This window comes from Colletotrichum godetiae (genome assembly GCF_030913485.1).
Source record: "Colletotrichum godetiae strain CBS 193.32 chromosome Unknown BDP55scaffold_19, whole genome shotgun sequence".
Lineage (NCBI taxonomy): Eukaryota > Fungi > Ascomycota > Sordariomycetes > Glomerellales > Glomerellaceae > Colletotrichum > Colletotrichum godetiae.
The window spans coordinates 720,594-745,703 of NW_026851267.1; the positions used below are offsets into that span (position 1 = coordinate 720,594).

The 25,110-nt window shown below is 50.8% G+C and overlaps 8 protein-coding genes across 8 annotated transcripts; 2 read left to right on the plus strand and 6 right to left on the minus strand.

Moving 5' to 3' along the window:
* Positions 1 to 1,198: 1,198 nt before the first annotated feature.
* BDP55DRAFT_742964 (glycosyl hydrolase) lies at positions 1,199 to 2,865 on the minus strand (the record flags this gene model as incomplete). Its single annotated transcript, XM_060580480.1, has 2 exons — positions 1,199 to 2,260; positions 2,317 to 2,865. The coding sequence occupies 2 exons, from the start codon at positions 2,863 to 2,865 to the stop codon at positions 1,199 to 1,201; spliced, it is 1,611 nt and encodes a 536-aa protein (XP_060430105.1).
* Positions 2,866 to 5,977: 3,112 nt separating this feature from the next.
* On the plus strand, positions 5,978 to 6,549 carry BDP55DRAFT_631792 (uncharacterized protein; the record flags this gene model as incomplete). Its single annotated transcript, XM_060572328.1, has 2 exons — positions 5,978 to 6,040; positions 6,127 to 6,549. 2 exons carry the CDS (start codon positions 5,978 to 5,980, stop codon positions 6,547 to 6,549), a joined length of 486 nt encoding a protein of 161 aa, XP_060430106.1.
* Positions 6,550 to 6,719: 170 nt separating this feature from the next.
* Positions 6,720 to 8,022, minus strand: BDP55DRAFT_609944 (concanavalin A-like lectin/glucanase domain-containing protein). Its single transcript, XM_060571165.1, has 2 exons — positions 7,575 to 8,022; positions 6,720 to 7,520 (listed from the first exon to the last, which is right to left on the minus strand). Exons 1-2 carry the CDS (start codon positions 7,954 to 7,956, stop codon positions 7,135 to 7,137), a joined length of 768 nt encoding a protein of 255 aa, XP_060430107.1. The 5' UTR covers positions 7,957 to 8,022; the 3' UTR covers positions 6,720 to 7,134.
* A 2,660-nt stretch (positions 8,023 to 10,682) lies between these two features.
* Positions 10,683 to 11,865, minus strand: BDP55DRAFT_663169 (uncharacterized protein). The gene has a single exon (XM_060574857.1). It carries the CDS (start codon positions 11,828 to 11,830, stop codon positions 10,967 to 10,969), a length of 864 nt encoding a protein of 287 aa, XP_060430108.1. The 5' UTR covers positions 11,831 to 11,865; the 3' UTR covers positions 10,683 to 10,966.
* A 107-nt stretch (positions 11,866 to 11,972) lies between these two features.
* Positions 11,973 to 14,438, minus strand: BDP55DRAFT_582043 (AMP-binding enzyme). The gene is made up of 4 exons (XM_060570832.1): positions 14,004 to 14,438; positions 12,671 to 13,917; positions 12,481 to 12,605; positions 11,973 to 12,421 (listed from the first exon to the last, which is right to left on the minus strand). The coding sequence occupies exons 1-4, from the start codon at positions 14,098 to 14,100 to the stop codon at positions 12,226 to 12,228; spliced, it is 1,665 nt and encodes a 554-aa protein (XP_060430109.1). The 5' UTR covers positions 14,101 to 14,438; the 3' UTR covers positions 11,973 to 12,225.
* A 520-nt stretch (positions 14,439 to 14,958) lies between these two features.
* Positions 14,959 to 17,551, minus strand: BDP55DRAFT_582045 (sugar porter family MFS transporter). Its single transcript, XM_060570833.1, has 2 exons — positions 16,855 to 17,551; positions 14,959 to 16,799 (listed from the first exon to the last, which is right to left on the minus strand). The coding sequence occupies exons 1-2, from the start codon at positions 17,234 to 17,236 to the stop codon at positions 15,358 to 15,360; spliced, it is 1,824 nt and encodes a 607-aa protein (XP_060430110.1). The 5' UTR covers positions 17,237 to 17,551; the 3' UTR covers positions 14,959 to 15,357.
* A 901-nt stretch (positions 17,552 to 18,452) lies between these two features.
* On the plus strand, positions 18,453 to 19,376 carry BDP55DRAFT_728444 (uncharacterized protein; the record flags this gene model as incomplete). Its single annotated transcript, XM_060579440.1, has 1 exon — positions 18,453 to 19,376. The coding sequence occupies one exon, from the start codon at positions 18,453 to 18,455 to the stop codon at positions 19,374 to 19,376; it is 924 nt and encodes a 307-aa protein (XP_060430111.1).
* A 308-nt stretch (positions 19,377 to 19,684) lies between these two features.
* BDP55DRAFT_715303 (uncharacterized protein) lies at positions 19,685 to 21,565 on the minus strand (the record flags this gene model as incomplete). Its single annotated transcript, XM_060578300.1, has 2 exons — positions 20,940 to 21,565; positions 19,685 to 20,893 (listed from the first exon to the last, which is right to left on the minus strand). Exons 1-2 carry the CDS (start codon positions 21,522 to 21,524, stop codon positions 19,685 to 19,687), a joined length of 1,794 nt encoding a protein of 597 aa, XP_060430112.1. The 5' UTR covers positions 21,525 to 21,565.
* Positions 21,566 to 25,110: the final 3,545 nt, after the last annotated feature.

The following is a 25,110-nucleotide window of genomic DNA, read 5'->3' on the forward strand; positions in this document are numbered from 1 at the left end:
TTACAAATTTATAGTCTTCTCGGAGGGCGTCGCGATGTCAATCATTTCGTTTGAGCGCTGAAGTCGCGCAATCTACTCCTTCCGGCCTGAGTCGCGAGGTAGTAACCTACGATGCACCTCGCCACGTCTTCGACTAACCGATACCATCGTACGGCGACATGTTTTTATCACCCTGTCATTGGTCCCAGGCATATCTATGATTTATTCGCTTCTAATCAGACCGTTGCCTTAGCGACGTAGATTCGCCGGCATGCTGCGACTTCTGCGATATGGAGCTTCCTTCATTCTGCACAACAGATTTCACAGCTTATGCGGCATTGTCAAATGATTTTGAGCCTTGTCTATACCTCATCCGTCCCTGAATGTATTCTAAGTATGCTCGGAGGATTCGAATGCCCATTCTCCAGTGTGGATGGCTTCGTTATCAGTTCGGTCGCCAGGCACTCGAGATGCGCACTTTCGGCTTCAAGAGAAGCCCATCCTCGGCCAACTTACAGACCAAGCTTCCTGGGAGTTTGGTAGCTGATTCAAAAGCTTTACAAACCTCATATCGACAAGATTCTCACAATGCTAAAGCATTATGAAGCACCTTAGCGACGGGGACCCTCGCTCAGCAAGAGATCAGCTGTTTCTGCCGCGAACAGGCATCCAAGAAAGTCCGCGTTGACTGGACGACCTTTGCATGCCACGACCAAGGCTATATGAGGGGGTCAATCGCTCGAACATCATCATACTTGACACGGAGTGCTAAGACAAGGAACAGGAGGTGATGCTGTAGGCCTTCGACCAAATACGCCCTTTACTACCCCAGCTTTGCCCTTTGCTAATAGTACTTTGTTCCTTCACATAGTGCATTATCGTATCTGACCCCGTGCGAAACAACGACTTTCAAAACGACTGCCTTGACATCAATGGATTGCAAACGGCGGAGTGCAGCCCATGAGCAGACTCGAATCACAGCAAAGTATTGTAGAGGGACAGCTGGGAAAGGCCGCAATTTTGCAAATACATGATTGAGATATCCTGTTTGTGTGCGACTAGCCAGAAGGTGAATGGGACCGGTGGATTGAAAGGGATCAACATCCATATGAACTTTCAAATTGGCTCGGATCACGACGTCCTCAATGATGTTCACACTGAAGAAAAGCTCACGACGTCAAAATATATAGTTCCAATGTTCTAATTGAGAAGGAATGAGCTAGTTCACAGTCTCAAGAGTAAACTCCTTCACCACAACTGAGCCTCCGAGAGACTTTGTAGCATAGTTGAACACCGCGAAACGGAATGCTAGGAAGAATTGCCACCTGTTGTGTAGCGGGTAGTCCGGTCCAAGTTGAGTGAATTTCTCTCCATCAAAGCTGTACAGCAGCTGACTCGGGTTATCCGCCTCAACTCCAAAGGTCGGGTGGACGTCTGCAACTATGCGTAGGTAGATGTCTGCAGAACCGTTGGCAACCCCTGATAGGTCGACTTCAGATTCGGTGGCGGTAGCCACGATCGTGCCATTGGAGGTGGTCTGCCAGCCCGAACTCTCCGACAAGATGAGATCATGAACCACAACGAGCTTCAAACCATTGCCCACCTTCCGGAAACCAATGTAAGCAGACTCGTCGCGGAAGATCGAGACGCCAGCTACATCGCCATCGACCATGTTGCCGAGATTCAGTCGGAACGTGCCGCTGCTCTTGGGCCCCTGGATTCTGTGGGCAAGAGTGTTTCTCGCTTTATACAAATCGTCTGTGATGGTGGCCGTGTGTAGTGTAAGGCCTTCAGAACCGAGCTCCCACGCGGAGTTGTCCGGGTTGTGGTTGAAGGCCCATTCAGCCGAGAGAACAGAGCTGCCGAAGTTGTCGGTATACGCTCCAGCTGCCTTTACCTTCTTTTCCGTCTGGATGGGCATTGGGTAAGTTTCGCCCCATCCCCCGACTTCATCCGTAACGATGTGAGGCCAACCTTCTTCGTCCCATGTCAGCGGTGCCAGAACTGGAATGCGACCACTCGGATACGCGTCTAAGAATGACATGTACCACCAGTCACCATCGGGGGTATCTACAATGCCGCCCTGATGAGGTGTTCCGGAATTCGGAATCGGGGAAGCCATTCTATCGAGAACAGTGCGGTTTGTGTAAGGACCCCATGGGTTATCGGCTTTCAAGACATGCTGGCCGTCGGCGGGCTTGGTCAACCAGATGTAGTAGCTGGAACCGATGTGATAGAATCTTGCTCCTTCCAAGTACCGCACTGGGTCAACCCACACGACCTGGGAGAGAAGTTAGTGATGCTCTTCGCTTGTTCTAAGGTTCAATTGAAGCTTGCCTCGTTTCTGACTGGCTTCAGCCCATCAGGTGAGAGTTGAGCAACGCTGATATTGTACCTTCCGTATGCAACATACATCGTGTCATCGTTGTCAACAAGGACACCCAAGTCGTAGAAGCACTCGTCAATAGGCGTTTGAGCAGTCCATGGCCCTGCCGGGTCACTCGCGGTGAAAATCCAGGTCTTCATTCCGCCCGACTGGATGCACCCGTACCAGTAAAACAGGCCGTTGCTTTCCCGGTACTTCAACGAAGAAGCCCAGATACCTCCTACATAGGCGCTCGTACTACTGTTCAGGTAATACTCTTCTCCAAAGATGAGCTCGGGCACTGAATGTCCCACATACTCCCAGTCGACAAGGTTGTAACTTTTGAGCACGGGAGCTCCCGGGGAGTAATGCATCGTTGAAGCCGTGTAGTAGTATGTGTCATCAACGCGAATAACCTCCAAGTCAGCTAAATCCTGCCATAGGACAGGATTCGTGAACGTGGTATTCTGGGCTAGGGCAGAGGTCGCCGCCAGCACCAGAGCTGAAAGGAGGGAGAGCATCTTGTTCGTGACTGATCTAGAGCACAACTGATCGATACCATAGTCTTAGAGAAGACTGCAGTTGTGATAAGCTTATTATTATAGTAAGTACCCAAAGCTAGTTCATCGTGGGTCCTCTGACAAGCAGATAATGACCCTCCTCCTACCTTCTGACATGAGCCGACTTGGACTATTACACAATGCCGAGAAACGCTTACTTGCGCGCAAATAAGGCGATTGTATGAGGTTCAATCCCGGGCCAGACCTATCCTGCAATTGGTGCGCAACATCTAAGTTGGGGTTGATCTGGGGCGGCTAAAGGCGGCGGCTGGGGATGCAACTGATGAGATGAGGGGAACGGACGGAGATTCTCCAGCATCGTGCGGGGAAGCGGGCCACGGTCATGATCGTCCAGACACACTGATCGGATGAAATGCATGCTGAGCCACGTTTTCTCGAGCGGCAGATGATGGCAGAAGGCCACAACCATAGGTCCTAGGGTTGGATAATGATTTTGCTCTTCATGATATGAGGATTGTTTGCGGGGTGGTATCGCTAGGTGTATTCCCCACCTTACCCCCCAAAGACACTGGATACAAATACGGAGCAGCCTTCGGGCCTGTTGATCGGGTCGACTCTCATGACTACATGAGCGGCGTATCCTACGTGAGGCTACCCAAAACAAGAGATAAAATATCGGTTTCGGTACTAGAGCACGAGGGAGGACCATCAAGACGGTCATAGTTTGGGATCATAGTGCAATCGTTGATCTGGCTTCGTCAACTCCCGGGGATCGCTAACGCCGACCAAATTCAACTAATCCTTGCCTTATTTCAGAAGTTGGCTCTCTTCATTTTCCTAGTAACTTCTAAGTATTATCGGCTTTTCCAAGCGCAAAGCGCGCGGTTGCCTACGAGTCTGCGAGTCATTGTTCAGAAAGGGGTGAGCATTCGACTTTGCTTTTCATAAGCCAAGTCATGCCTTGTCGTGACCCGCAATAGCCTTTGAAAACACCAAGAAGTGGTCCTCAGACCCATCATCACTTGTTCTAGTAACTTGATGGTATAAATGACTGAGGAGAGCAGTGAGTTCATCCAAAGTCGACGCCGAGCAAGTGCTTGCAATAGCATGTACTGATGGCTGAGCGGAAAAGGTATGTCCAAGGAGAGTAAAGTCATTGATCGAAGGCCAGACACGTTTGAGAGTCTAGTGACGAGATTCCACCTGTCTTCATCCCGTATATTCGTCCCAGCGATGCATTAGTCGTTTTCCGAAAGAGTAGCTCCAAGAAGACTATCGTCTTGTGGGCATGAAAGAACTTGGTCTTTGCAGACGCCATATCGAATACGATCCGACTAAGGGGATGCATTTCCTTACATCGCCTCCAATGACAAAAACAGTCCTCTCCAAAGTTTCCAGGCGAGTCCATCCGATCCAGCGAATCCTCGGCAGATACGGCGGCGCCGCTCATGGCATAGACGATGTACCGTTGGGTGAAAAGCTTGACGGCATCTCGACTCCGCAGAAACTTTCAAAAATAGACCATCGAGCTTAACGCGCCCCGCGATCATGAGGGCATTCACGCCAAGACCGTATGACTGACAGCAACATGCCGGCGAATTCGATGCGTTGCACTATCAAGGCAAGGCTTTGAGTGCAGAAATGGGAAGTCTTGTCCGCTTTTGCCCCCTATGCGACCCCTTTACGGACAACACGAGGTTGCATTTCGGTTGTGGCTACCGCTCACCTGGGTCTTCTCGTTCGTCCGTGAGAACGTTGTCCTAGTAATAATAGTGAACACCGCCTCAAGGTCACTTCACTGCGAACTGATCGGAAAGCCCGGGACTCCTTGGGAGCATGGCGTGGCTTTGGGGGATGTGGATCCCTCCGCGATCTCCATGCGGAGTCTAAGTTCATCAGTCCGACCTGGGAAACACCCAGAAGATATCCGGTCGAAAGTGGAGAGGTCGTCCACCGTGCTCACGACATGCAAAGGGATCTCCCATTTTCGAACGAATGAGCAATTGTCGAAGCTAACCTACATGTACCATTATCGAAAGTTCATCCAATCATTGAAATACTCGGAAAGTGAGCAGAAGTGCTCAGAGTGACAATCTAGATGCAAACGGATGAGCCAGGCTTCGCGAGAGATGAGACGATGGTTCGGACGGTGAGGGTGGGGTGACCTTGAATGAGGCTCAAACCTTGGTTGATTGCTCCGGCTATATGCTCCGCATGATAACCCGTCAACGCTGGATCGCCAACACGGAGTCAATCGATACTTCTCCTTTTCAGGAGACTTCAGGTTGTGAAACATTTTTTCGAGAAGAAGTCTTCACGTGGAATTTTGCTTTGACGGGCGCCACTGTCACCAACTCTGAAGACCTCGCGTTAGTGATGTCAATGCTCGGCCATCGACAGCTGGGAGGCGCCAAAGTGGTGAAGTTGACGACAGCCACGTCACTAAATGAAAAGTCAAATTTGAAAGGGAGGGATATTGAGTGAATTCATATTGAGATTCTAGAAACATCGTCCTGACCTCCCGGCAATCGCAGCAGAGTTGCAAGGGCCTCCCCAGACCCAACGTCCGGCACGAGTCAATCAAGGGGCCACGATCTCCAGAAATTTAGGTTTACTTGCTTGGCTTGCTAGGAACATGATCATGCCCGAGTCTTCCGAGTGACCCAAGCCCATGGCTCGGGAAATTTGTCTCTCTCACAGCGCGAACTCGCTGCTCGCAACCGCCTCGTTTACTGTCGCTTGTTGTCTCGCGCCTTGACACACTGCGAATTAGCTTGAACAAAACACGGAGAGCTTCATCGCACAGCCCCTCCATGAACAAGCCCCTAACCAATATGCCCCCACAAACAGACACTGCCGTTGCCAAGTGCTCCCTCTCGGGATCTAGAAGGCTAGCGTCCGAACTGTTGGTTCCCTCTTCTCTCAGGGGCTGTTGAATTTTCATATAAGTAGGGCAAGAGATCGTCGAATGCTACAGACCTTTTAGGAAGTCATCATCAGCATCCAGCTCTTCGATCCAGTCTTTCGCTATACAAACACAATCGTTTCGATACTACCAACTTTCATTCCTTCGCTCAACTTCAGTAATCTCGATTTTCCCAAATCAGTCAAAATGCAGTTCACTTCCACACTCTTCTCCGTCCTCGCCGTTGCCGGCCTGGCCGCTGCCCTTCCTGTAAGCTGACTCGATCTGCTGCACTTGTTGAAACTGTGCTCGAACTCTGCATAAGCAAATATGAACTCAAACTAACAACCCAACAGCAGGCAACTCCCACCGCCACGGCCTCGGCCACCGCCACCCCTACCTGCTCTCCCGGCCCCACTATCGACTACACCGTCGTCTCCAACGACACCCTCACCATCATCTCCCAGAAGTACAGCTCCGGCATCTGCGATATCGCCAACGCCAGCAACCTCACCAACCCCAACTTCATTTCCCTCGGCCAGGTCCTCAAGGTCCCCACCTACGTCTGCAACCCCGACAACACTTCCTGCTTGTCCAAGCCCGGCACCGGCACCTGTGTCGAGGGCGGCGCGGCCACCTACACCATCGTTGCTGGCGACACCTTCTTCATCGTTGCCGAGCGCCTCGGCCTCGATGTCAACGCTCTCCTCGCTGCCAACCAGGGTGTTGACCCTCTTCTGCTTCAAATCGGCGACGTTATCAACATTCCTGTCTGTTAAGTAACCTGAAGGTTAGGGGGTCAATACGATTGTTTGGCGAGACGAACATTGGGTTGATCAAAGATTCTGGTTGGATTGGCACTTTTGTGTATGGATTGGACTTGTAGAATTTTATAGATGGTAGCTCACTGCATCAACTGAACTGGATACAGTCATGCGGCCGTTCCCATCCACTTTACATGCATGTGTTGTATCACAATATCAAGACTAAGAGTAACTATATGAGCATCCACCTGGGTCGTACTTTCTAATCCCGCAAGTACGATACAGGGAAGGGAACATTTACACGTACGCAGCTCCATCCACCTGCGATAGGAATAAATAGCTGTGAAGTTCAACTATTACCGGTCGGTTATACAATTTGATACGTTCGATTTACTTCAAAATAGGTGAAGATACAGCACAGATAAAGGTCTTTGGAATTCCGCTACATACCCCATTAACGTTAGTATTACTCGGAACCATGAGACATCAAATGATATCCAACCCATGTTCATACAAGTACATGTAGACTGATACAAGTACATGTAGATAGTCCCGCGTTTCCCGACAAGATACTTCTTTGTGAAGACATCTCTCCACAGATCACTGATTGTAGTACATGTAAATATCCTTGATCTTGAAATCCGCCTGAGTGACGGGGGGGCCGGCACTCCAGCCTTTATCACCGTTGGACCAGTTGTTAAACACCCAAGGACCAGTGGCGGTGGGCACATCGCCAGTCGTAGTCCATACCTGGACGCCGTCAACGTACCAGGTTACACGGCCAGGAGTCCAGTCGAGACGGTACTCGTGCTCGGTGGTAGTCGGGCTGGCAGGGGGAGAGATGGCGTTGTACGTCTTGATGCCATCACCGTCGGTATCTTGGTTGGTGAGCCAGAGCTTGCGAGTTCCCTGGTTGCTAAGGGAATCCGCATCAGAGAGCCATTCGATATCAGTCTCTTGGGTATCGCTTTGGTAGAAGAAAGCTCCTATGGGGTCTTGTTAGCATGGATTGGCAACTCGACTGTATATGCGCGACTTACCATTGCAGACTCCAGCAGGCTCACTGAAGATAGCGACAGTACGGACCGAAGCGTACTTGACGTTGAATGTCGTGGAAACCTCGGCAGAGCTGTAAGGCATCGTTGTCTGACCACCCGGAACCTTCAGGTTCATGTATCCGCCGCCGACAACGACATTAGCTGCGTCGAAGCGATGAGTAGGTGGGTCAGAAATGTTCCAGGTGCTCTTGTAGAGGTTGCTGGGAAGGGTAGTGCCACTCGCAAAGTTGAAAATCTGGCGCTTGGCATACGCGTAGCCGTCGACGACGTATTGACCATTTGTGACAGTTGGTGCAGGAGACCGGGTCAAAGCAAGAACCGGGCTAATTGCCGCGAGGGCAGATGCGATGAATGAGGAGCGCATTGTGATGAGAATCGAACTATGAGGCTAGGGACTTAAGTCTGAATGGCTTGAGTATCTCTTTCATCCCGTCTCTTCTTGCTGGGAGTAGCACTGGATTACTTATAGTCTTCACTGGCGGCATATATCTTTTCATCGTGAGGCATGGCCCGGCCTTAGGGCCTGGGCACGTCATGATCTGTTACTCGATGATGAAGACGCAACGTTGCTTGATTCCTGTCACGTAAGTCCATCGATTCTCTGATCTCCCCTGCATAGTCACCGAGGACCTGCTCGAAGGAAGGCGAGGGGATCCGAGGAGACGAATGACGCTCTCACGAACTAGCAGGGTCATGAAGGGGGGTTGCGCACACTCTGAAGGGATGAAAATTGGAAATCACTCAAGGCTCAGCGCAGCCAAGAAGAAGTGGCACTCCTCACCACCAATCGTTATTTCCCGCTGCGAAACATGGAGCACACCACTTCAGACCAGTTCACACAGGTTTCCCAGCGCCAAGTCCGACTTCCAAGGGTCTTCGAGGCTAGAATCAGGCTGACGGATGTGGCGTTGTCATGCGGGTACGATGCTGGGCTTCTCCCTTGGCTGAATCGCCTCGGAATTTCCATTTGATAAGTATTACCGGGTTCTAGGGAAGCCTTCATCTTTCACTCCCTTGACGTTGCCACCGGCCGAGAAAAAGTCCGCGCTTGACCGTCATCACAGCCTTAATCAGGGCGAGTAGTGAGACATTCCAGATCTTGCATCCGATGGCGGTAAACTGCAGCGACGGCAAGAGCCTAACGTCCACGAGGAAGACCCAAGGGGTGACATGTTGACCAAGGATTCCACATGCACCTGTCGATGGCAACACTCTCACTCTAAGGATTGGCTCCCCGGTCTCTCGGACTGGAGGCCCGCAGCCGCTCCCTTGACGGGCTGTCCCGCCCCGCTGCCGGGGTTCCACGCGTTTACCGACTGGTTTGCGCAGTAATTCATCTCACGTCAGTGCAGGCACCCCGGACTTTATCTGACCACCCCTGATATGTCGGTCAGTCATGTTGCTATTTGATCTATTGGAAGAACCACATGCTGAAAGACTAGGGCTGACGAATCGTAGCATTCTTCACCTCATTCACACATGAAGACAAGTTATCGATGATGCTCCGACGGTCTGGGACACGAGTGGATGGTCACATTGCATCAAATTTCAACGACTGGGCCATGAGTAAGATGGGATGAACTGACACCAAGTGAAATAGGAAGGTGGGGGAAAAGAGACGATCGTCTTGTCTCGCTTCTTTGCGAGCTCGCCTAAATGGCCGAACCAGCTGCAAGGTGGTGGGCAAGAAAATCACTCGGTCAGCCTCAGCCTGCTGCGAATGTGACAGAGTCGATAAATGTGACTATTGTCTCGGATTCGATGATGTAAAAGCCTCAAATCTTGAGTCCAAGCCATGATGTGCACTTTCGCCGAAGGGTGGTTCGACTGGAGTAGGTGGCTTGGGGTTCATGCAGGCTGGTGCAGCTGGAAGGCGGGCTGGGCTGTCGAATAAATCCACTTCACTTGGCAAAATACCACATGAAGCTCCTCGAAGGATTAATTTCATAAGTGCCCGAGCAAAAATACGAATAGTTCGGGGGGGGGGGGGATCCCAGTTTAGATAGGAGACCCCAATTTCCACTGCTAGGAGCGATACTCGGTCCACTCTGGGCCAACTCTTCGTCCTCCATCGCGCTTCAATCGCTTGGAAGAGACTCTCTCAAATTGAAAATGATAACTACTGCTCAGTTGATTGTGCATGGTGCGTCTAATTAGTAACTCTCAAGGTATGAATGCGCATGGCGGACGAATGAGTGCCATTAACGCACCGTCTATCACCTAATCCCAAAGAGCCCATGTTAACATCTCTTTTGTTATCCTCATGGTAGGCAATGGTGCTCTGAGACTGATATCTCAGCTCTTCGTAAGTTTAACGGTCGGGAGTACTCCAAGTTGTCATAGCCCTCCCGATAAACAAGTTTGATTTCCACAAATGCCATGACACTCCGTCATTCATATTAAATCTGCCGGTAACAGATTGCAAAGCCCCCAGCCCAGTCTTACTCATTAATGCTCTGTTAGCTCCATCTTAGAGTTACTGGGATGAGAAAAGGTGCTACTCTTACAGTCGTACTTTAGCTGTACGCCCAAAGGCTTGCAGCCCGGAATAACCTTCCCGCCCAAGGGGAGGGCCGTGAGAAGCAATCCGGCTCCGGGTAGCCGCAATGACAGCATGACAGTGCTGCAGAGCAAGTGCATCATGGCGTGTGATGGTGGCAGGGAGCTAACTCTTTGGCATTATCCCAATTTTATCAATGAACTCTGGATACTTAATCTTATTGGAAGGTATTCATGTGCTCATTCATTTCTTGATGCCGCAGACTCATACCTCTGAACACCTAGAAAATGAGGTAGACAGAAACCGGGTCTATCTCTGGTCAATAAGTAGAGAAGGATTACCGCCCGCCTATAGAGCGAAGGTAAGGGTACCTAGTGTAATTGGTGGTAAATTGCTTGAACCAGATGAGAGGCATGGAGATGGGCGGAAGCCCCTATTATACATTGAGTGCTCTGAGAGCCCCTACCGACCACTGTTGGGTCGCACATTTTAACACACCCATCTTCTGAACTTGACGAGTTAAACACGAAATAATGCTTATACGTATCATATGGTTGAGAGACTGACAGCCTAACGGCTTGTTCCATTTACTAGTTGGTTGTGGCAGGGCTTTTAATTGACGTGATTCGAAGCTTATGCTTTTCCCTTTCGAACAGCTGTTGCCAAAGCTAAGCCCTTATCCGTGACTACTTGTCTATCGTAAATGATATCATGTAGAGCATAGGCTACTGCATCAGAAAGGCTGCCGCCCTGAATTAAGTCTATGTGATGCGTCGTAATCGGATACCATTATCAGGTCCTCGTTTATGCACTTTGAAGCTACCAGCCTCAAATGACTCCCCCTTCTAGGTCAGTTACTTCGAAGGACCCACCACTAGCGCCTATTGCGCATTGTTCCCCGAGCCAAATGGCTCCTGGGAGCTGGCGCATACTTCAGCTTCTTCTTAGGGCTGGGAGCCACGGGCACGACCGGCTTCTGAGCTGTTTGAAGGAGTGCTTGCCGGGCTGCTCTTGCTGCCGTCTCACCGATACCGTCCTCTGGAATAATGGAAAGAGGGCGGCGGGCAATGTATCGCAGAGGATTGTAGCTGACGGGCCATACCGCGGCATGGGAACGGTTTCTCCCGTTGGCCAAGTGCGAGTGTTTGCCCCCGTTTACCAGTGTCTTCGAAGAATCCGAGCGGCCGCTGGTTTCGCTTCGTGAAGGGCTTCGGGAGCTGGATCGACTGGAGCCGGGACTCGATGTGTTGAACCACGACCCCGAAGAATACTCATTCATGGGAGTGCCGCTATATCGGGATGAGGAGGCGCTAGGGCTGGTATCCCGAGAGCTTGACTGGCTAGAAGGAACGGGCTTGCGCTTGATCTCGAATGTTGGGTGCTCGCTTCTGAGATGGAGATCCCATTGACCACCGTATTTCTCTCGATAGGCGGTTTCGAGGAAATTGCTGTAGACAGCCTTCTCTCCCATTCTCTCTTCCGCCATAATTTGCGTAAGATAGAGAAGCCGTTGGTTTTCCTGCTCAATGTGGGTCAAATTCGTTAGGGTGCCATTGGAAGACGAACCAAAGGGGGCATGTTGTTGGATGACTGTGGCTGGGGAGTAATACAGCATAGGTCCTTGCGCATGGTTATATAATTCAGGTATAGCTTTAGTTTTTCCTGTACCGATACGACGATTTTTGATAGATGCTAGAAGTCCCATGATGGCGTTTGTTGGAGAATTGATCTGAAACATGATAGTGATAGAATGGGTGATTGACGTGGTTGCCCCAGAGACTGAGTGCGGGTTGGATGTAGTTGATGATTGGAGGATGAAGGAAATCGTAGTGGGAAGAAAGGTAGGGGAGCACGCAATTAAAGCATGGAGCAACATCTTTCGGAGATAGATCAATAATGGTCCCATTAGGCGTATGGATCGACCATGATTTCATACTATTACCACCTGGATTAGAACGAATAACTTTACGGTGCCAGGCGTTAAAGTTTAATGTATAATTTACATGGCATCTTGGGAAACCACAATCAAAGAAAATTCAGGACCAAACCCCGAGCCAAGGATGGCGGCGTTTAAACAAGTGAGGAGGACGTTCCTTCACACTTTCCACGGGTTATCTTGGTACCTGATTTCTATCAAAGTTTGGCTCCAGCCTCGCGCTTGACAAGTGCCCTTAGATCTTTGCGCAAAATCTTCCCTGAGGGGCTCTTTGGGATGGCGTCGATGAAAATGACGCCACCACGAAGCTTCTTGTAACTCGCGACCTGGTCTGCCACCCACTTCTGGATTTCCTCCGAAGAAATCTGTTTCTTATCGGCGACCACATAGGCCCTAAGGGAGTGTTAATGAACCGGTCTGTGCTGGCCAGTGGAGTTTTACACATTGCGTACCTTGGGAGTTCGGTGCCTTCGCCATCGACGCCAATAACTGCCGCATCTTGGATCTTCGGGTGCGTGACCAGCAATGCTTCAAGTTCGGCTGGCGCCACCTGGAATCCGTTGTACTTGATGAGTTCCTGAAGATGGTCAGCTGTGGCTCCCTTCGAGGCATCACCGATACCATGAATCAAATGTCACGAACCTTTTTCCGATCAACGAAGTAGAACTTTCCATCCTTGAAAGACAGTCGGTCGCCCGTACAGAACCAGCCATCGACAAATGCCTCCTTATTGGCCTTGTCATTCTTGTAGTACCCCTTGGTGATGATTGGTCCGCGGCACCACATCTCCCCAGGCTGTCCGACCTCGACGTCCTTCCCCTCATCATCGACCAGGCGGGCCTCGCAGTTGGCTACAATCATAGAGACGCTGCCAGTATCGTCTGTGAGGTGGCGTGGGAGGATCGTGAATCCGCCGGTCGTTTCGCTTAGACCCCACGTCTGACCGAGGATCGCCATCCCCTTGCCCATTTTTCGCTGTGCTTCGGCTTGGGTTTCTCCTCCCAGGGCAGCAGCTCCCGTGAGGGCGAATTCTACGGTGTCGAGATGATCCTTTACCAACGGGGATTTCGCAATCATGAGATAGATTGGCGGTACGCTGAAGAACGAGGTGATTTTGTACTTTTTCGCGTAGTCCAGGAATTCCACAAAGTTGAACTTCTTCATCCAGTAGACAATGCCACCCATAAAGGTCTGATTGACAATGTAGGCCTGGAGACCGGATATATGAGCCGCCGGCAGATGCGCGAGCGTGATGTACTCCATCTTCGGGTGCGTCTTGTAATATTCTATCGTCGGCGTTGAGATGAACATGGTCTGCGCGATCATGTTTGCATGAGAAATTTTGACTGCCTTGGGGATGCCAGTGGTGCCACTGCTGTAAATGTAGCAGCCTACAGTGTTCTCGAGTCGCGTTTGGTCCGTCACCCGTTCCCAGTCTAGCTCATGCGTCGAAAGAGGGACTCGCTTATCCGTCTTGGCCTCGAACAGCTGGAACTCGTGGCTATCACCAATGTAGAGGATCCGGTCGTCGGGGAGTCCTGCTGCTGAGCCGCCAGCAGCGGCTAGTGCCTTGAGATCCGGGCTGCAGATGACCATCTTGCTCTCGGTGAGATTGATCTGACGCGCGACCTCTGGCGGGGTGGAGGACGGCGTTGACGCCGCGACGGTGCCGCCCGCTGCCATGATGCCGTAGAAGACGGTGGGTGCCATGTAGTGGCCCGTGAAGATGACCTGCACGACATCGCCTTTATTGATGCCATATTGGTGCCGGAGGGTATGGCCGAGCTGTTTGAGAGCCTTTACAAGGCGGGATTTGGTGATTGATCTGGATGGATCTGCCGCGTCGGCGTGGAGGACTGTTTCATCGCGCAGTCTTTCGTTTGGTGAGTCTGCACGTTGTCAGTACATGCATTTGGTAAAGGGCCAAGCTCGGCGATTTGTTGAGGGCTGGGGTTTGCGTGACGATGAGACTCACCGAACAGGAATGTGAGGAGGTCGACTTTGGGAAGATCAATGTGATCTGGGGACTTGTAAATCGTCTGGCCGCCCCGCTTCTCCACAACAGTAGCCATCTTGAGAGTCGTTGATTTTGTCAAATCCGGAAACTGTCGTGTTGTTGAATATCCTCGTAGAGATTCTCGCTCTCTAACATGCGTAGATGGGTTATGTAGAGCTCTACTGCAGTTCCACTTGCCGTGTGTCCACGCAACAGTCTGGAAAAGGGGAGAGATAACAAAGATGGAGATGAGGAGTTTAAAGAAGGTTAAATTGGAGTCAAGGCCGTAGACGTTGGAGGAAGTGATAGTCAGAGGTCAATGCACGCGGAATGAATTACTACTCAATAAATCAGACGTGAAGAAGTGAGCTTTTGGAGAATACTTTTGGTAGCTGACCAAGAAAAGAGAACGTTGTGTGAATCGAGCAGTTAGCTTTCCCCGCATTGCATCTCTTATCAAGATCCCGGGCCCGTCTCATGCACCGAAGCCGTGGCAAGCCGCTGGTTCCAGAGTCCCCGCGCGCGCGTTTCGCGAAACCATAGCTGATTAGATTGGCCGCTCGCTGCCGAGGGTGATTCTACGAGAGGGAGGATCGTTGCTCTGCCCGCTCGCCGACGTTCCAGTCTGCTTACTCGTTGGGGTAACCGTTTCGTTAGCGTCGTGTCTCCAAAGAGCTTGCCAGCGTGTTGGCTGCGCCCTGACGCCCTTTGGTGGGGGAGGATCTTGACCGGGGTCTTCGGTCGGTGTGTGTATGTGTGTGTGTCTTTTTGGCTGTGGATGTGCGGGGAGATTCCGTGGCGTTGAGCTATGATCCTTGCTCTTTGTGTGAGCTTCTGCTGGATTTGATTCGAGGTTAACGAGTCAAAGATTAAGGCATCTGATGCTCGACGGTGACTTCAGCAAGACTAGCACAGTTAACTATTGACAAGACCTCGGGATCGAAGAAATAACTCCAAGGGTACGCGTAGTCGTTCACTACGTCATAATGCAAGCCCCTGGTCTCAAGCTGTGAGATGAGTGCATGTGTGCCAGGAAACGATTCATTCAAGGCCTCAAATGGCCAACAGTATCCAACAGATAATCGACTAATGGCTGTGAGTTCAAAGGAAATCCAACTGTGGGATAGGTCGTCTCAGTCCCGTGAAAGTTATATATGAGACAATAAAAGATTGGTTCTCTCTTCGGATCACGAGCGAGACTTCATATCACACACGTTGACTAGCCAGTGCCGGTGCGTCTTACAACCTAAGCGTATTCTCTATTCCTTCCCTCTATGTAAGTAAGTACCGATCTTGCCAGATAACTGGATCCAACGAGAGAGCTTGAAGAATTTCATCGAGACATTGGTGGCGACACCTTCTCATAACCCCCTTCGAAAACATCCACCTCTGTCTTATCAAATTGCCTTGTCGCGGTGTTGTTATGGAAGAGATAATCCAGCTCCTCGTACGTTCGCCCCTTTGTTTCCGGCAATCGGAAAAATGCCCATATGAACGTGAGGAACGCTGAAGTTCCCCAAACGAAGCCTGTAGTACCCTTGAGGTTTAGCGCGTTCGGGTTGATGAAGAATGGCTGGAAGGCATTGGCCAGTAAATTCATAACGTAGTAGGTAGATCTGGCAACGCAAATAGTCTTCTGCCGGAGACGCGTTGACCCGACCTCGGCAGGTATGGCCCATCCAAGCTGACCGACAGACAGCTGGAAGATAAAGGTCCAGACAAGAGTAAGACAGGCCTGGACCCAGCCTATAGGTGACGAGGGTGCATTCGGCAACCGCCCTATCCTGTCGAGGATGCCAATGATGAAGAGTATCGTAGACATGCTGAACATGCCCCAGAGATAGATGCGACGACGACCAAAGTACGGCATCAGCGCGACCCAGTTGACGACGGTCCCGACCAGGGCCAGCGCGGTACCACCGACGTTGAGGTTGTAGTCGTCCTGCGGATTCAGCCCGGCTTGCTGAAAGAAATAGACCGAGTTATAGGCAAAGCTTGAACCGGAAAGCACTTGGCCTGCGAATGCTACGCAGGCGATTTCTGTGCGGCGACGTTCGACGCCGCGGAAGCAGTCCCAGTAGGTTGTTCCTGTCTGGTGCTCCTGCTCCATTCGATCGGTTTCTATAATTTCCCGCAGACGGACTTTGGCGTCTAGATTGTTGACTTTCCGTCTCTGTAGACGCAGTAAAGCCTTTTCTGCCTTGTCCAGCTGTCCGGTCCGGACAAGATGCCATGGGGATTCTGGCGCAAACACCAGCAGGGGGATGAGCAGCACCGGCCAGGACCACTGCAACGCGAACGGGATCCGGTATGACCATTCATCCTTCCGTGGCAGTAGTCCCGCGAGCACGGCCGCAGACATGAGCTGGCCGATGATGAAGCACATGTTGGTCCACGTCGTCAGGTACACCCGCAGCGTCAACGGCAAGACCTCAGATGCGTACGCGGGTGCCGACGATGCGAAGACGCCCCAGGGCAAGCCGCACGCGATCTGGCCAAGCATGAGCATGGTCTTGTTGGTCGCGAAGAAGGTGATGAAGATGCAGCCGGAGAGCACGAATAGGGAGCTGATGAGGGCGGTCTTTTGGCCACACCGCTCGACGAGGAATCCGTTGGCAATGACTCCGATGATGCAGCCGAAGGTACTGCTGTTGCCGAGCACGGCTTGCCAGAGAGCTGAGAGCTGGTCTCGGCCTTCATTGTCTTTACCGTCGCCGAATTTCTTAGCGAACTCTGGGTGAGCGAAGAAGCTGCCGATGAGGATGGTGTCGTAGCCTGTAAACTGGTCAGATTGAAGTGCTCGCGTAGTCAGCTTTGGAACTTGACTGACCTTCCATGATCACACATAGAGATACGACGAGACTCCAGAACACGGCCATCGGATAGGCGCGGATGGCATCTCGCGGTGCCATGGTACGTTCAGCGTTGATGGCATCTTGGAACCGTTGATCCATCTCCGAGCGAGTCTTGGCCAGACGAGAGCCCGAGCCGACAGACGGTCCGGCAGTAGACAACTCTTCAAGCTCGATGTCATCCGAAAGAAGAGATGCGGCATCGGCATCGGCATCGGATAGAAGGGCGAAAGCTTCGTCGTCGGCATCGTTGGGATCTGACGTTGAGTCAAAGGACGACCTTGAGGAGGTGGAGCCCGGCCCTGAAGGTCCCGAGGGAAGCGGCTGGAAGCGGGCACCGTTCCGTGAAGCGGATGCCATGGTGAGTTAAGCCGATATTGTGTGGCCAGGCGATCACGAAGGGGGCCTATGAGGCTCAAGGTTGATAGTTTGCGACTCGCTCGGTACCTTAGCTCATGGCTGGAAGTGATTGAGGCAGGCTTAGAGCTGGTTATCAACGCTCGGGTGTAGCAGGCAGAAGTTTCATCACAGCTCCCACTACGCAACGATTGAATTTGTCGTGAACTTCTGCTGCTTCGATCGCCAGAGGGTCGCTGTGAGCTACACGATAATGGACACCCTTGGATGAGCACACATCCCGCCCGTGAATGCCGTCAGCGATGCGCCGGATGAGCTGGGAGAGCACAGGCGCGTTTCAGAAGAGTCCGGCAGTGACCAGCTGGTGACAGATGGATCCGGAGACATTCCGAAATTACAAAAATCCAATGGCCGGTCGGATCGCCCAATTGCAAAGTTAATTTGTTCATGGGGAGACATGATGAACCTTTGTTCCAAGAACGGAATTACTGTGAATAGATGTTCGAATCTTGGTCGAAAATGCAAGAATATCTAACTCACAAACATAAAGACAACGCCCACATCCTGATCCCAACACGGCACGAAAGCTTTGCGTAAGTTGTACAAAGAAATACTGAGTTGTCCTCACCACTTTGTGATGACGAGACCTGGATTACCCATTCTTTAGGCGCTTCGGAGGAAAAATACCCCAAGTTCACTAATTGGGCAATTCGAAAATCCGAGGTCTCGGAGCTGGAATGTCCCAACGTGGCTAATTTACCCCCGAACCGCGCGGTGTGGGCATCAACCAGCCACATCTGGGCAGGTTTCGGACCCTTTCAAATTAGCTCATCCCAGGAGCTTAGCAATCAGCCACTCCATTTGTAAGTTGTCAGCAGTACCTTTGGTGTTGTCCGTGCTCACCGGATGCGTTTTCGTCGTGGGAGTTTCAATGTCTCTGAAGGCTTACACACTATCCGGGTGCTGGAAGCAATAATGCATTGTTTGCTCAGTACGGAACCGGGGACTCTGCTTGCGCCTCATTCACAGGTGTCAGAATGGCAGGAATATTAAAGGGTCGCACCTGCCCTCTTGTGGATGAAGGAGAGAGCATAACACAGCAAATCAATCACTCAAGCACAAACACTACAGCAACACCCCTCAAAAAGAGTAGGAAATCGTCTTCTAATTTACCATAACCATCAAATCAACGTAATATCGAAAAGAATTTCTTCCAAAAATGTCTGGACAACAAGGACGCAAGATCGCCATCGTCGGCGCCAGCGGTAACCTCGGTGGCTTCACCCTCAACGCCCTCCTCGACAAGGGCATCCACACCATCACCGCCGTCACACGCGCCGAATCCTCCGCCACACTCCCAGCCGGCGTCATTGTTAAGAAGGGCGACTACTCGGACGAAGATTTCTTGGTTTCTGCATTCAAGGACCAAGATGTGCTCATCCTGCAACTCGGCTTCGACAGCTTCATGACGGGCCAGGCCCCTCTCATCCGCGCCGCGTCCAAGGCCGGCATCAAGTGGATCCTACCCACCGAATTCGGCTCCGACCTGGCGCCGTCCAAGTTGCTCGAGGTCAGCCCCATGGTCGCGGGCAAGAAGCAGTTCCGTGATTTGACCGAGGAGCTTGGCATGAGCTGGATTGCTATCGTTAACAACCCATGGTTCGACTGGTCTCTCGGCCAGGGATTCTGGGGCATCGATATCAAGAACCGCTCTGCTAGGTTGTTTGATGGCGGAAACACAAAGTTCGTCACCACCACTATTGGCACCACCGGAAAGGCTACTGCTGGCGTTCTAAGCTTGCCTGAATCTGAGTTGGAGCAGTTCCGGAACAAGCCTGTGTACCTGAAGTCCTTCCACATCAGCCAGAGGGACATGCTGGAGAGCATCCTGCGCGCTACCGGCACAAAAGAGGCGGACTGGAAGGTTGAGGTTTTGGATGCAGAGGCTGTCGTGGCTGATTCAAATGAGAAATTCAAGCAAGGTGATCACATGGCTATGTTGGTTGGTTTCTACGTCAACCACATGCGTGAGGGTTGGGGCGGTGACTACAGCGCCAAGGTCTCTGACATGAGCAAGCTTGGTGTTTCAGAGGAGAACCTGGATGAGGTCGTCAAGAGGGTGGTGAAGGAGATTGGGGCCTAGTACGTTCGCAATTTAACTTCAATTTGAGTTATCGTATCGCAACATCGTACATATTCTAAGGACCCGCCGCATCTTAATTCATTCGAATCGACTTGAGCTAATGTGCGCGCATCACCTGTAACTTGTCCAGGGTGCATGTATTGTGATTTGCTTTGACACAATTGAGACAAATAGAGTCTTATCTAGTTGCATGCATCAAACCCCCTATGACTCCCGTCTATTAACCCACCAGTAAACCAGATAAAATCAGAAGATTGCGGATGACAAAGAAAAGGGTTAGCTTATGAAGCTTCTGAGAGTTGAAGGTCTCAAACCTCCCACTTCGCCATGTACCACCCGAGATCCCGTACTTTCCATGAGTCGGTACTTCTCCCGCCTCTGCCAGCAATGATGCCCTTCTGAGTCTCAACGCACGCCCTCTCAACAGTGCCAATAAGACCTGCCGGACCAGAGCCATACACCCAAGCATGTCCGACCGGGTACACTTTTGTGTGTTGTCCGACAACGAGAGCTCCACGAATACATGCTGTAGGATCCAGGCGCCCACTTTCTGAACTCACGTGTGCAACTACAGTAAGCTCTGGAACCGAAGAAGCCACCTCTTGGAGCTGAGTCCACTCCGTAATTGTCGAAGCCTCTCTTTGCCGCACAGCCCATACAAGAGTGAAGGTCGAGTTCGCTGGTCTTTTCTCCAGCCACCATGCCGCGAGACTCAAGGCACCAGTGATTCCAGTTCCGCCTACAACACACACGATGTGGGCAGCCGTTTTAAAACCGTCGTCACCGACACTGTAAGGCCCTTCAACCCGGACTTCAACAGCTTTACTCTCAAAGACTTGGGGGACGAGTGCGCCCAGCTTCCAAGTCCATTCCTTGTCCAGCCTCGTTTGCTTCTTTCCAGTCGTGGGCTGCAAGAGGAAAGTGGGACCAGCTCTGGTGGAAGCAGGAACCGCTGCGGTGAAAGCGTGATTCTGAAACTTGCTGAGGGATGGAATACTGAGATAGTAGTAGCTGAGAGGTTCGTGCAGAGTTTCTCCCTTCTCTTGGACGAGGTCATAGGTGCTTCCTGAGTCTTTCTTCGATACTGGCAGATGCGTGGAAATTCTGAGCCAATTACTGCCTGCATTTTCCAAGGTTGCACCCGTCTTCGAGGCAATACCGCCCGTCTGTCCGCCAAAAAGTCTGCATGCCCAGTCGGCGACCCAGAGAAATAGTCCAGGAAGGAGGAGATAAAAGTCAGTACTGGCGTGGACGCACGCCCCAATGAAGATGACTAGACCGAAAATGACGTGGTTGTAGTAGAAAAAGTTGTAGTGATTTCTCCGAATCCATGGAAGTGAGGTGATTATGATCAACCATACGGGCAATATGGCACCTATGCCAGTGTATGTGGTCATAGTGAACCATTCGCTTCTTTGCTTGCTCTCCGATAGAGTCATTGCTGGGTTGCCGGTTGCGAATGCTTCCTCCTTTGCCTCGTCGCCCTCGCTGCTGGAATCTGTTGCGTAGAGCTGCGCCTAATTAGAGTCTGCATCCAGAACCACAAATTGATCATGAGCTTACAATGTAGGTAACTCCATGCGCGGTTGCTGATGCTGAGAAGAGGTATGCAACGATCTTATGCGCGTATAAAAGCGTGCTGTGATGCAACGAGAACCCCCTGCCAAGCAGACTGTTTCTTGAAACAGGGATGACCAGTAGTCCAAGAAGGATATCGGCATAATGGCCAGTGACTCCCGTAATCGTGAGTTTAAGCTTGGCGCTCGCCCATCCCAAGGGGTCAGCTCTGAAACCCCAGAAATCCCGTTGAGCAGGCAGCCAAAAGAGAGTCGTAGAGGCAACCACCACCAAAATCCAGACACAAGCTAAGATACCACCAACAGTGACTCGTTTGCCTCCCAAGGGCATACGAAAAAGATGGTAACCACTCAGGGTATGAGCCCACGTGGTGTAAGATCGAAGGAGGAGGAAACAGCCGAAGCCGGCGACTAGGCCAAAGTAGACTAGAATGTGTAACCTTGTCTCGAATTCGAAATAGTCCTCGGAGCAAAACGTTGCGTAGCATGGTGCAAAGGTGAGTGCGATTGTTCCTGCTGACGATATAACAAATGTTAGGAGCAACAACAGGATATGTACTGGTTGTTTCATAGTTGCTAATGAATTGCAAAGGACGGAGACTGTAGTCGAAGTATGAGAAGAGCACAATTATCAAAGAACAAGATGAGATGAGTTTTCATTCAATCTGCTTCAACTGGATTATTGCCAGTCCTTTAAGTCCAGTCGCGGGCAAAGAGTTCGTCAGCAAAGACCCTTTGCAAAGTTCAGATTGATTATCCACGACTTGGCACTCGTCTGAGCCTCTTGCTATCTTTGGAAACCACAGCAAGAACAAGAGGCTTCTCCAGCAGTTGCATACTTGCCAAGATAAATCGTGTTAGGAGCGACCATGTCATGGGTAGCTTTCGATTGTGACGGGGAATAAAGTCAATGTCCGACGGAGTTTTATGGTCACAAGTGCACCCAGCGGACGAGAACTACTGGAATCTACGCCCCTTACAACAAGTGCCAAGAGATCTATCGGCATTGTAGGCCACTGCAAAGTGTCCGAATAGATAGATGCGAAGAGTGACCCACTCTCTGTCTACCTAAACCTCTAGGTTGTAAGCCTATAGGTAACCCTGAATCGGAGAGTACGGAGAACCCTACACGTGGAAAACTCACTTATGCGGAGATGATTGTCAAAGCTATTGCCGCCTACACGCCCTTCCAAACGGACTCGTCTGTTTGAAAAGAATTATGGTGGATCTATCGAAGTCTGAATGCTCTGGATTTATCGTCTGCTTGTCCCCGTACCTCGAAGTCCTTTCCTAGCGCCTTTACGTCGAGTACGTGCCTTGAGGCGATAACGACATGACTTTCGAAGTGGTTGCTGTCGCTGAATGCTCTGAAGCTTTCCGACATCGAAGTTGTGATGGAAGTCATGAAAGATAGGGGGCACGTCTGTCCCAGAACGAGGGTTCTTGGGACATTTCGTTGCAAGCTGCTTTTTGAAGCCGATTGCGACTTTCTAACTTTATTGCAACTTCAGCATGTTGAGTGGGCAGGTGATGACCGTATCGGAATTAGAGTGAACAGTCTAGGTGCAGTATCAGACTTCTTCTGACTAGCTGATCGCGCAACTCATTCTTCACAAGTTGTGCACGATCTGCTTGGCCATGGTTCGGATTCGTTGTCCTAAATCAGGCCATTGGCTTCGGTTCAGACTCCTCCTCGGGCAGGGCGGACTTGGCAGCTATGAAGCTACTGCATGGTAGATAGGTCGAATGGTTCGACCCTGCATTCAAGACCCTACGACCATGATCCTCACAGATGTTGAAAATTTCGTCAAGCGGTCCGCAAGGGGTAGACGTCCGGCCTTCGTGAGAAAGATTGAGGCCAAGCCTCCGAGCTGACCTGTCATTACGGGACGTTTGGCAGGCAGCCGTTTACTCCCTGTGTATCGTGCGTTAGCCGCTAGGCTTAAGCTTATTTTGCCAGCCATACTGGTGACGGACACTATCACCACCACTTCTCTCAGCTGGAACGCAACAAGCCATGTACAAGAGCTACACCATATTTCTCAAGTCATCGTCAGAACTGTCGATGTTTTCCCGAAAGATTGTAGACGATACTACCGTTGTTACCTTGCAGTTTACCCGAATCCAGATATTTCTGGACGCGGAGTAAGTCTCGTCACCCGAGATTTTCAAGGAACATCCAAGACATTATTAACATGATCCATAGTACTCACGGCCTTTGTAGTGTCCGCTTATCTAGTGCTAGCTTTAATCGTTTGGGCGTACTGGTTTGGGGCCTTGCCGGAGGGTCTCGTGCGCAAAGTTGACCGAAGTCTCTTTTTCGCTCGCAGAGAGCACCCCGATGACAGATGGAGAATGATGGTTGTGGAGCTTGTTTTGATGTTGAGCGATCAGCAACTTCTCACTGGTCTTACCATTCTCTTGGTCGGTTCCAGTCAAGCATTAGGGGGCTGTCTTGGCGTATACCATTGGAACACTGTCATCTACCTGGGGTGGCTCAGCTCAACAGTTCATCTCATGTCCCTATCAGTACTTCGGGAGCGACTAGGAACGAATAAGATCCTGCGGTTTGTTCGACTGCTCGCCATGATCGCAATCCTTGGGCTTCTCCTTGCTGCCCTGGTCCCGACAGTCACAGACGGGTGGGTAAGCACAACTGCAGTTCTCTCCGATCATTTCGGACCAGGGCTACCAGTACATTGTCTTTGGGATGTCCATTATTGCGGCGTGAACCAATCGAGCGATTCTTGGATATCGTATACTTCTCTCCTCGGGGCCTTCGCCGGGAAATTGTGCCAATTCTTCGGCGGAAGTCGGAAAAAGGTACGTTTTTGGGGACGAGCCCGCTTGGATTATTTTCTCGAGAAGACTGCAAGGCGCATACTGCAGAAACGGCCAAGGTGGCATACGCGAGTAACTTACAAGACTATTATCGGCATTTACGTCCCTCTAGTGGCTTGTATGGAGCTCTTGAAATCATTCATGTTCACCATGTTTCTTCTCGCATTCACATTGGTATGGGGTACGTATTAGCTTTTCCATCGCAAGGGCCAAGTTGGGAAGGAATTAATTTCAGCCGAGCGCAAGATGGGCTTAGATCAATTACCTCCAATTCTGCTGCTGTCTCAGCCTATGTTTGTGGCTCTTCAGATTTATCTGGGTGAGTGAAAGATCTGTCGGAACCAGTGCCAACTTGAAGCTGTCACAACAGGTCACTGACTAACAAGTATCGTCTGCAAGAACAAGTTGTAAGCCCCATCCGCCGACCGTCAGCAACATCTCTCCCCTTTGGAACTCTACATTCTCTTCGCTTGAAACCTCAGGAACTTTAGCAGAGGCAATCCAGAGTCATCACGGTTTACTATCGGCCTCATCAAAAGCCACTGGGCAGCTTCAAGACCCAGTCATTGATCATCTTTACCGATCCAAGGTCTTTCTTAGCTTTATGGTATGGCTTTGTTTGACCATAGTACTTCAGGTGGCGTTGGCTTTTGCTTCGCCTGACGGTCGGACCGGCCTTCTCGAATTTTCGATTCCTATTACGGTTGTTAATCCCTTCATATCCTTTCCTATGTTCTTACCCCGTGGTCTAAACGACTTGCGTGACAACCAATCAATGTCCCAAAGGTCATTACCAAACTAGGCGAAGTTGCCAGAAATTCAACTTACTTAATGGAATAAACTAGTCTTTTATCTTGAACCGTCGCAATTGCTTGTACTATTCACTACCGTCTACTTAATCTGAAGAATTTACGTGATAATACACTCCGAAGCAGAGAGCAGTTGTGCAAGCACCCGAGTCCCGCAACACAGTTCTTTCTGTTTGAAAATAAGGCTTAGCTGCATAGAACTCCTGGCCCAAAACCGGAGCAATATGTGACATAGGATTATCGCACACTGGCACTGCACTGAGAATACCAACATAAACGAAGAATTTCCTTCTACTTTCACCGACTCAAGTTGCGGTTGAAAGACATGCGATGGGATCTAATAATTCAAGTCGCATGTACAAAAGGTCGATGCAGTCTCCTGGAACGTCAGTTGGTTGATACCAACAACTTCCTAATATCGAGTGGCATATCTCCTCCAATCTCCTCCAAGTACCATTACCCAAGGACATTGGTGAGAGGCAGTAGACCTCAACCCCGATGCGTTGC

Bases quoted from the DNA above. Each gene is read 5' to 3' on its own strand.
- BDP55DRAFT_609944 (XM_060571165.1), bottom strand. From the start codon at position 7,956: ATGCGCTCCTCATTCATCGCATCTGCCCTCGCGGCAATTAGCCCGGTT. The intron at 7,521-7,574 runs GTAAGTCGCGCA...AAGACCCCATAG, and splicing joins GCCTGCTGGAGTCTGCAATG to GAGCTTTCTTCTACCAAAGC.
- BDP55DRAFT_663169 (XM_060574857.1), bottom strand. From the start codon at position 11,830: ATGTTTCAGATCAATTCTCCAACAAACGCCATCATGGGACTTCTAGCA.
- BDP55DRAFT_582043 (XM_060570832.1), bottom strand. From the start codon at position 14,100: ATGGCTACTGTTGTGGAGAAGCGGGGCGGCCAGACGATTTACAAGTCC. The intron at 13,918-14,003 runs GTGAGTCTCATC...GACAACGTGCAG, and splicing joins CCTCCTCACATTCCTGTTCG to ACTCACCAAACGAAAGACTG. The intron at 12,422-12,480 runs GTACGCAATGTG...ACACTCCCTTAG, and splicing joins GAAGGCACCGAACTCCCAAG to GGCCTATGTGGTCGCCGATA.
- BDP55DRAFT_582045 (XM_060570833.1), bottom strand. From the start codon at position 17,236: ATGGCATCCGCTTCACGGAACGGTGCCCGCTTCCAGCCGCTTCCCTCG. The intron at 16,800-16,854 runs GTCAGTCAAGTT...ACCAGTTTACAG, and splicing joins TCTATGTGTGATCATGGAAG to GCTACGACACCATCCTCATC.